The 11,056-nt window shown below is 33.4% G+C and overlaps 1 protein-coding gene across 1 annotated transcript in view; it reads right to left on the reverse strand.

The window, feature by feature from the left end:
- Nucleotides 1–9,065, reverse strand: part of LOC107592164 (exostosin-1a-like) — a 27,624-nt gene extending 18,559 nt beyond the window's left edge. The window contains exons 1-3 of the mRNA XM_016281567.1: nucleotides 8,827–9,065; nucleotides 5,927–6,020; nucleotides 3,402–3,509 (exon numbers count right to left, since the gene is read on the reverse strand). Coding sequence (XP_016137053.1) covers nucleotides 3,402–3,509; nucleotides 5,927–6,020; nucleotides 8,827–9,065 — 441 coding nt within the window. The remainder of the gene's footprint in view (nucleotides 1–3,401; nucleotides 3,510–5,926; nucleotides 6,021–8,826) is intronic.
- Nucleotides 9,066–11,056: the final 1,991 nt, after the last annotated feature.

The raw sequence follows: 11,056 nt of genomic DNA on the forward strand, positions 1-11,056 counted from the left end.
AGATAGATAGATAGATAGATAGACAGAGACAGATAGACAGATAGATAGATAGATAGATAGATAGAACTATACAGCAATAGATAGATAGAGCGATAGAACGATAGAACGATAGATATAGATAGACAGAATGACAGATAGAACAAGATAGAACGGTAGATAGATATATAGAACTATAGATAGAATGATAGAATGATAGAGCGATAGAACGACAGAGTGATAGATAGATAGACAGAGAACGATAGAACGATTATATAGATAGATAAATAGATAGAACAACAGATAGAACGATAGATAGATAGATAGAACTATAGATAGAACGATAGAATGATAGAGCGATAGAACGACAGAGTGATAGATAGATAGACAGAGAACGATAGAACGATTATATAGATAGATAAATAGATAGAACAACAGATAGAACGATAGATAGATAGATAGAACTATAGATAGAACGATAGAATGATAGAGCGATAGAACGACAGAGTGATAGATAGATAGACAGAGAACGATAGAACGATTATATAGATAGATAAATAGATAGAACAACAGATAGAACGATAGATAGATAGATAGAACTATAGATAGAACGATAGAATGATAGAGCGATAGAACGACAGAGTGATAGATAGATAGACAGAGAACGATAGAACGATTATATAGATAGATAAATAGATAGAACAACAGATAGAACGATAGATAGATAGATAGAACTATAGATAGAACGATAGAATGATAGAGCGATAGAACGACAGAGCGATTGATAGATAGATAGATAGATAGATAGATCAAGATAGAACGGTAGATAAATAGAACTATAGATAGAATGATAGATAGACAGACAGACAGACAGAGAACGATTATATAGATAGACAGATAGATAGATAGATAGATAGATAGAACTATAGATAGAACGATAGAATGATAGAGCGATAGAACGACAGAGCGATTGATAGATAGATAGATAGATAGATAGATCAAGATAGAACGGTAGATAAATAGAACTATAGATAGAATGATAGATAGACAGACAGACAGACAGAGAACGATTATATAGATAGATAGATAGATAGATAGATAGATAGATAGATAGATAGATAGATAGAATGGTAGATAGATAGAACTATAGAGCAACATATAGATAGAGCGATAGAATGATAGATAGATAGAACGATAGATAGATAGAACGATAGAACGATAGATAGATAGAACGATAGATAGATAGAACGATAGAACGATAGAACGATAGAACGATAGAACGATAGAACGATAGATAGATAGATAGATAGATAGATAGATAATAGCATAACAACGACTGCATTAAACACACTGGAATATAGCATCGGGTCTTGCTCAGTGTTTCAGTGCTTCTGTTCCAGTATTTACTGAGAGGAGAAATAAGTCACAGCAGGTGTGAGCGATTATTAAAGTCTCTCATCACTGTGAACACAAACAGCCCTTGAGGTGGATTTCCATTTCAAATATCTCACAGGCCGCTTAGTCTCACCTTTTGTTGAGCCAGTCAGTGCCACAGGGGCACGAGAGCATATTAAATGCAGAACTGTGCTACTGCGGCCTGACAGAAGCTGTCACTCCTCTCACCACAGACTGCCTTTCTGCCGCAGGCCACTAATCAGCAGGGCGAGAGGTCCCATTTCAATTACAAAGGCACATGAACTTGCTTTCACTGTGGAAGTCTCCAAAGGTCTGCAGACCGTCACTGATAGATGCAAGCTTGTGCTCGGCAAATTAGCATGTGACATTAGAACGATTTAATTCATGCATGATTAATTAATAGGAAAGGCTTGAGAAAGCATGGGGTTTAAACAAATTTCAACTTATAAAAATGTCTTGGTTCCAAAAACCTTTTGATTTGACTATGTATGCATTATTATAAGCACACATGATTATACTGCTATAGCCCTATGAAATCCATTTAATTATTTTTCGAATTCTGTTTTTTCCATTTCAGTCTTTCTGGACTACATTTTAATAGTTAAATAAAATTTTAGACCAAAAAGCATTTCTAATTAATTGAGAAACGTAATGAAACTTGTACAATTTTACATAATTTTATTAAAAGTTGACATTTTTAGGGCCCTATTTAATACATTTGTCTTCTCAAATTCCATTTTATTTTACCAAATAATGTGATTTCCCTTTTATTTTTTCTGCATTGTAATGGTTTAATTAAATTTTAGCCAACAAAAAGCATGTCTAACAAAACTGAATTCATAAAAACTTTAATTACTAAATGTTTTATTTGTGTATGTATGTACGTATGTATATATGTATGTATTTATTTATTTATTATTTTTTAATAATAATAAGGCCCTATGAAATGTTTTCAGAAATTCTGTTATGTAATTTTCTGGTAATCAAATGAATGTATAAAACATTAACAATTTAATTCATCTCTTAATCAAATGAAAATTAAACGCTTTAATTTTTTTGACTACGTGCTACTCAACAGGGGTTTACGGTTACAACTGGCAGAAGAATAAAAGAAAAGAAAAAGAGTAATTATTTCTTAAAAATAGTTTTAAATATTATTATTAATAGAGTAACACATATATATATATATATACACAGGTGCATCTCAATAAATTAGAATGTCATGGAAAAGTTCATTTATTTCAGTAATTCAACTCAAATTGTGAAACTCGTGTATTAAATAAATTCAATGCACACAGCCTGAAGTAGTTTAAGTCTTTGGTTCTTTTAATTGTGATGATTTTGGCTCACATTTAACAAAAACCCACCAATTCACTATCTCAACAAATTAGAATACTTCATAAGACCAATAAAAAAAAAATTTTTAGTGAATTGTTGGCCTTCTGGAAAGTATGTTCATTTACAGTACATGTACTCAATGCTTGGTAGGGCCTCCTTTTGCTTTAATTACTGCCTCAATTCAGCGTGGCATGGAGGTTGATGCACCTACACACACACACACACACACACACACACACACATATATATATATATATATATATATTTATATATATTATTATATTAACATTTATATATATTAAACCAAACTTTTATTCTGGTGGGTTGTTGTGATATATGACGATAGTATTTCTAAAATGAAACGGTAAAATGCGCATGAAGTGAAATCTCAAACCAGTTCTGGAGATGAAGTTCATGTGTTCTTGTCCTCATACAGTTTGACAGCAGACGCTGAAAACACATCTGTGTCATTCATTCACACAGACAAGCAGAACAGGCAGAACAAATACAAGTAGAATGTATTTCAGTTAAGATGCTGCCCATACAGGCAGTAGACAGCAGGCAGCTCACTGAATTTGAGAACAGAGCTGTTGTTTCAGACAGGAACAAGAAACAGAATGCATCACATAAGCTGAACTAGCTCCTATCCTGATATATTCTGGAAGTCGTACCTGTAGAAGAAGTCTCTCATCCCCAATGATGGAGGCCGTGCGCCAGTCAATGATCTCTGAGAAGGGAAGCTCCCAGCCATTACTGAGCATGACGGGAACACAAGCGGCCTGCACGCACACACACACACACACACACACACACACACACACACACAGAGAGACAGAGGCACGTTAGAACAGGCTGAAGAAAAATAAAACAAGCGTAATGAAAATTTTATTTAGCGTCTTCGAGTGGAAAGTCTGAAAGCAGGAGGAGCTCTGACTTCAGACTGAGAAATGAGGAATCATGGTTTATCAGATCAGTCATGTTTCTGTTCCATCTTGAGCTCAGGGAAATCTGGCAGCGACTGAGGGAAACACAAAGCGTGGCTCTGCCTGTCTGAACTCAGTCATAACAATGAAAAAGAGGATGTGAGATAATCATCAAGAATGGAGAAGGAGACCAATGCAAAAATTTAAAGGGGACTGAGACGATCACAAATTCGTGTAGTTTATGGAATTAATCTATGGAACTAATTTACTAAGATATAGCCCCCCTAAAAATGGCCTAGCGACGCCCATGTCAGCTGCCATTATTGGTCATTAGTGCAGAGCTGCTTTCATTATTCAGGATGGAGTTACAGTGAAAACAATCCCAAAAACTCCAAATAACTTTTTTTTTTTTTATATATAATTTGTTTGTTCATAAAGCATTATAGTAGCTTGATACCAAGTAGTGTTGTTATTGTTTAATAAAACTAAAACTATTTTTTTTAATTGGTAATTGAAATAAAGATCAAATAAAATATTTTTTTTTAATAAAAAATTAAATACAATACTAGCCAAAAAACTTAAACTAAACAAAAATTATTAGACGTGTTGCCTTGGCAATTAATTAATTAAAATTACTAACTGATATAAAATAACCGAATTAAAATATAAAACAAAAAAGTGAACAAATCCAAAATATTAAAAAATAAATAGTAAAAATTAAAGCTATTAAAAATTATAAAATAAAAATTATAAAATAACACTACTATGAAGATGACAATTATTATTATTTTTTAAGTGTGGACATAGTGATATAACTTTTTTTTGTAAGTATTACAGTATTTCCATTCTTTTTGAACATGCATCATGGTGATAATATGAAATAATAATTAAAAAAACATATGAAACAAAATCATAAAATTACTAAACATAAATTTAAAATGAAAACTAAAAATATAAGCTAATTAAAAATATTCATAAAAATTATTATATAATATGAATGATATACTAAAATAACACTGTTAGCAGTTCCAAAAAATTTTAATACAGTTTTTTAGTTATAATATGCTTTTGTTGCAAGTATGGGCATGCTACCATATACCAAGGTTTTTTTGAACATGGTACAACAGTATTTCAAAGTTTTTTTTGGACATGTACTATAGTATACAAAAGAGGTAATAATTCAGTATCATGGTTTGTATTAAAAGCATTATCAGTCATCTCTGCATCACAGTACCTCAACAGAACTTTATTGTAGATAAAATTCAATATTTTCCAAGCATAACTGTGTGTGTGTGTGTTTGCACAGGCTTGTTGTCCAGTCCCTAATCTGTTAAGCTGCTCCCACCCTCTGCCCTCCCCTCATCTCTAATATCATCCCGCTGTTATGGACTAATCCTTGCAGTGTCATTAACCAGCGCTTCAATCTGCTGAAATACATACAGACCAATACAGCCCCTGAGAGCTGAAGACAGACACAAGCGCACATATGCAGCATAAACCTCAGCAAGTCAATCCTCAACACCCACACAATTCAAAACACAATATATAATGGCCTGTTAAGCCTCATGTCTGCACAACATCAGACAACCTGAAAGAGCACAGCCGCACTCCCACACAATAGACGCCCGTCTGACATTACATCGGCATCACAGTACCACAGAATAGTGCTGGTTATGGATAAAGGTGGATTATTTATTTAGGAATGAAATACCACAAATGAGATCTCAATTTGCTTCTTATATGAAACAGTTATTGTAATTTGTATTACTACTGTTTTTTACTGTATTTTTGATCAAATAAATGCAGCTTTGGTGAGCAGAAGGGATTTCATTCAAGTGATATAAATGGCATGAATCATATTTGTGATAATAAAATAAAAGAACATATTTAAGATTTCAATGTTTTTAATATGTTTAATTTGGCCATTAGAGTTTTCTCTCTCTCTCTCTCTATATATAATATTATTATTATTATTATTATTAATATGGCTAAAGTAATTTTTTTATTTTATTTAATATGATACAATTTTTAATTATTTTAGTTTTTATAACATTTTCTAGGACTCCTTAATGAATAGATCAAAAGTAAAAAGAACTTTTGAACGGTAGCATCGGCAAAGATATTTTTTCCAGGTGCATTGCCCAGCTATACTACAATAATGTAAAGTGTGTGGGTATGTATATGGGCTGGAAACACAGAACCTGCATGCAACTGCTAAAGTGTCTTCCGTTGGCTAGCAGTACTGCCAATGGGAACGAACAGGAAAAATGTACCTGCAGAGCCTCCAAGAAACGGAAAGAGCCCAGGCGGCGTCCTCGAGGCACGAGACAAAAAGTGGAGTTATGCAGCATTTCTTTATAGTCGTACCTGTTGAGAAAAAGGAAAACAAGGAAGCACATATTAAGAACCAAGGTCAGAAAACATCCTGGCGCAGGAAAACAGGCGGTGCACATCCTATTTGCAAGTTAATGCTCATGACATCTGGCGCAGACTGTGAATCAAGCATGCCAACAGCCTGAAAACACTCATACATTCACTGTGGAAAAAAGCAACTACATAATTTCCAGTTTACAGGACCTTTTGAGTCACAAATATTACTACAAAACTACATAAAAACCCATGTTAGTGCAACAGAATTCCCCCAAATGTTGTCCCAACTAGTCAAACACAGTTGTCTGAACAAAGAATTTCAACTATAACTACCACAACTAGTAAAAATAACAAAATAACAAACTAGAACCCCATAGGAACACCTGGCAAATAACCAAAATATTCTAGAATTGCATAGTAACCAGCTAGTCATAGCAAACCCTATTAACCAGCCAACACTCAGCAACTAGTCAAAATACCAACGCAACCATCTAGAGTACCCTAGCAATGTCTATTAACCAGCTACAACATCCGAGCAACCAACTAGGATGCCATAGCAACACTGTCTATCTATATTAATTTAAATGTTTTAGTAATACAATAGAGTATACGGAGCAGAATACTGCATCCTTCGATGCAATGAAGAATGGCATGCACTATTATATTTGATTAAAAAAATATTTTTTAGCTAAAACAATGTGCATGAATGGATTGTGCATGATAAGATCAGGAAAGCACATCTTGAAAGTAAATACAGTCAATTTGGATTTTATGTTGACTATAAATTAATAGTCTGGGTTCAATGCAACTCTATACGTAGCAGCATCAGCTCCATGGCGATTTATATGTACTGCAATATACTTCATTTTAATTGCAACCACAATGGTTTGTCATACCAAATACCAGTTTGACTTATTATAAATATAATATAAAATCATTTTAATATGCTGATTTGATGCTCGTGAAACATTTCATGTTATTATCAGTGTTGAAAACAGTTTTTCCACAATTTTTGTGGAAACTGTGACACATATTTTTCAGGAAATCATAACATTATAAATGTCTAAAACGTAACTTGTTTTTACCACAAAATAAAAAAGGTAATTGTGACTTTTCAGAGTTAATATCTCACAAATTCGGACTTTGTTTCTCACAACTGAACTGCAAGTCAGGATTTCGAGATATAAACTAAGAACCGCAAGATATAAATGCAGAACTGCAATATATAAACTCTAAATTCTGACTTTACTTCTTACATTTCTGTTTTTTCTTTTGTTTAGTTTCCAACATAGAATAAAAAAAGGTAATTGCAACTTTTTATATCACAATTCTGACATTTCTTCTCAGAATTGCAAGTTTCCCGCAATCCCGCAATTCTGAGTTTATATCTTACAATTCTGAATTTTTATCCCACAATTCTGAATTTCTATTTCGCAATTATTAGTTTATATCCCGCGATGCTGAATTTATTTCCCGCAATTCTGAATTTATATCCCGCAATTCTGAGTTTATATCTTACAATTCTGAATTTTTATCCGGCGATTCTGAATTTCTATACCGCAATTATTAGTTTCTATCCCGCAATGCTGAATTTATTTCCCGCAAATCTGAATTTATATCCCGCAATTCTTACTTTCTATCCTGCAATGCTGAATTTATTTCCCGCAATTCTGAATTGATATCCCGCAATTCTGAGTTTATATCCCCCGCAATTCTGAGTTTATATCTTACAATTCTGAATTTTTATCCCGCAATTCTGAATTTCTATTTCGCAATTATTAGTTTCTATCCCGCGATGCTGAATTTATTTCCCGCAATTCTGAATTTCTATCCCGCAATTCTGAGTTTATATCTTACAATTCAGAATTTTTATCCGGCGATTCTGAATTTCTATACCGCAATTATTAGTTTCTATCCCACAATGCTGAATTTATTTCCCGCAAATCTGAATTTATATCCCGCAATTCTTACTTTCTATCCTGCAATGCTGAATTTATTTCCCGCAATTCTGAATTGATATCCCGCAATTCTGAGTTTATATCCCCCGCAATTCTGAGTTTATATCCCCCGCAATTCTGAATTTATATCCCACAATTCTGAGTTTATATCCCGCAATTCTGAGTTTATATCCCGCAATTCTGAACTTATATCCCGCAATTCTGAGTTTATATCCCGCAATTCTGAGTTTATATCCCGCAATTCTGAACTTATATCCCGCAATTCTAAGTTTAAATCCCGCAATTCTGAATTTATATCTCACAATTCTGAATTTATATCCCGCAATTCTGAATTTTTATCCCGCAATTCTGAGTTTATATCCGGCAATTCTGAGTTTATATCCGGCAATTCGGCATTTTTATCCCGCAATTCTGAGTTTAAATCCCGCAATAATAAATTTATATCTCACAATTCTGAATTTATATCCCGCAATTCTGAGTTTATAAAAAGCTTTACAGACATTTAACGTCATAATATGAATCACACACAAGTGTGCACAGACAGTCAGAAGCGAGCTCCCCGCTCACGCTCTTGACCTCTCGACCTCTGCTTTGTAGGTTGCTCTTGCACTATGGTGAGATAAAAGCTTCAGCAAATGCTTTAAGCAGTGTTTCAGTCGGCATTTGGATTAAGGGGTTGTTTGGAAATCCTAATGCAACATTCCTGCTTTTTCGCCCGTCTCACCCTCCCTTCTCCTCTCTTACAAATTCTCCACAACGTTCTCCGTTCCTTCTCCTCCCTCTCGCCAATGAGTAATCAGTGATGCTGTGCATTCCAATGTGAAGCCCCTGAGGTCTTCCTTCACCTCTGCTCTTCAGCACGGATGAATGAACAGGCCAGGATGCCTGCGGACAGTGAGACAGAATCTGCCTGGGCTTTGGCCCTGATGTTCTCCGGGTTTGAGTTGAACGGTAAAGCTCGAGGTTGAGAGACGGCAGGTGTTGTAGGATGCTGTAATAACCTCGGCTGACCTGTTGTCTCAGTGGGTAACCTGATATAGGGTGTCTGAAAATAGGACGGGATGATGCACTCGAAAGACTTCATAATTCGGCAGCACCACGGGGCTTATCGTACCTACATTGTGTGCAGACTAATATTCTTAATATGACTCTCAAGCAAATGTTTAAAATGATTTTTTTTGTGTATTTTCCATATGGTTATAGTGTCCTTAAAGGCTGAATGAAAGGCTGTCTGCAATTCATTAATGAGCAAATAAATCTTTGGTGAGACTTGATTTTATTCAACACAAATTGCCTGGATTTGGAAAAGTGAACACACGTATTAGAATGAAGTCGAAAAGGTGCTAATCAAATTATTGAGTTTGATAAAAGGATATAAGACCATCTTATTTTTACTAAAATCAGGTGAATGGATTGATTGTGTGTGATAAGATAAGGAATGCACATTTAGAAAGTAAATACAATTACAACTTAATTTTGTGTTGACTTTAAATGATTAGACTAAAAATAATAGGTAAAAATAATGTTAAAAAAAGGAATGTTAAAAATAAATAAAACATATAAAAATAAAAAATACATAATAAAATAAATAATACAAATACAAATAAAATTTTAATATTTGGCTTTACAACCATTTTACTTTGGTTCTTAAATAAAATAAAACAAAAAATAAAAAAATTATATAGAGCAAGACATAATTAAAATACACACTAATTTGAAAGTACTGGACACTGATTGAATACATGTTATGGCTTCAAAAATATTGAATAATAATTTATCTATCTCAGGAGTTGTTACTGTTAACAAACTGTTAAAAAAATTATTAACTGAATAAAGCTTAAATAAAATAAAATATAGATCAGATAAAAAGAATGCAAACTTAAAAACGAACAAAAATTGAATTGATAATGATATACATTATATAAAAATGATACAAAATAAATTCAAGTTTAACTAATTACTAAAATTATTAAAGCTGAAATGAAAGGAAAATAAAGGCAAACTTAAATAAAAAAATACATAAAAATGACAAAGAACATGAAATTACTAATCACTAACATTAATAAAACTTATACTAATTATATAAATAATATGAAAATTATATAAAACAAGTTTAAGTTGAATTACTAAAAATACTAAAACTTTAATAAAAGAAATAAAAAAATGACAAAAGAACATAAACTTACTATTCACTAACATTACTAAAACATTAACAAAAATAAAATAAATATATAAATTAAAAAAAGTAAGTTTAAATAAAAAAGTATATAAATAATAAGTCAAAAAGTTCTCAATTAGTGTATTTTTATGCCTTTAAGCACCTGTCGTTCAGGATTTGGTACTAGCAGCTTTGATTTGAAGCTTGTTTGTTATGTACTTTATACAATTGTGTACAGATAAGCAGGGCTGTGAACTATAAGCCACAAGTCTATTTCTTCAAGCTGGATGGCAGGCGAGACCACAGCACACACCACACGGCTCCTGTTATAATGAATAGCAATGAGTTCACACATGCAGGTCAGGAATAACTGCACTGCAGCCCTACGCCATTACTCAAACACAAGCAGCCAGTCGAGCGCAGTGCAACCTGTTCTCATAACACATTCGGGCCGGGGCGAGGAAGTTCCCCGCATACAGGAAGTGATGGAGTGGGCTGTGGGAAAGAACTTTCTGTTGGAATAAACACATCTATAATTCAGCTCCACGCTGATGATGACCACACGCAACTCCACAACATACTCGACACCCTTACAAAGAAAGCTGCTTTACTGGCATTGATGGTTCCATGAAGAACCTTTAACATCCATTGCACAAAAGGTTCTTTAGAGTGTAAAAAAGGTTCTTCACACTAAGAAAACATGGTTGTTTCAAGAACTGTTCTCTGAAAGGTTCTTCGGGGAATCAAAAATAGTACTTTTATGAGTGACAGGGAAACAAATGTACATAAATGGACTGTGTGTGATAAGATCAGGAATGTACAGTTAGAAAGTAAATAGTCAATTTGGATGTCATGTTGACTTTAAATAAATGTTCTGCTTTCAATGCAAGCTCTTTTAGAAGCATCTGTTGCATGTC

The sequence above is a fragment of the Sinocyclocheilus grahami genome, unplaced genomic scaffold (assembly GCF_001515645.1).
Source record: "Sinocyclocheilus grahami isolate Dianchi unplaced genomic scaffold, SAMN03320097.WGS_v1.1 scaffold150.1, whole genome shotgun sequence".
NCBI lineage: Eukaryota > Metazoa > Chordata > Actinopteri > Cypriniformes > Cyprinidae > Sinocyclocheilus > Sinocyclocheilus grahami.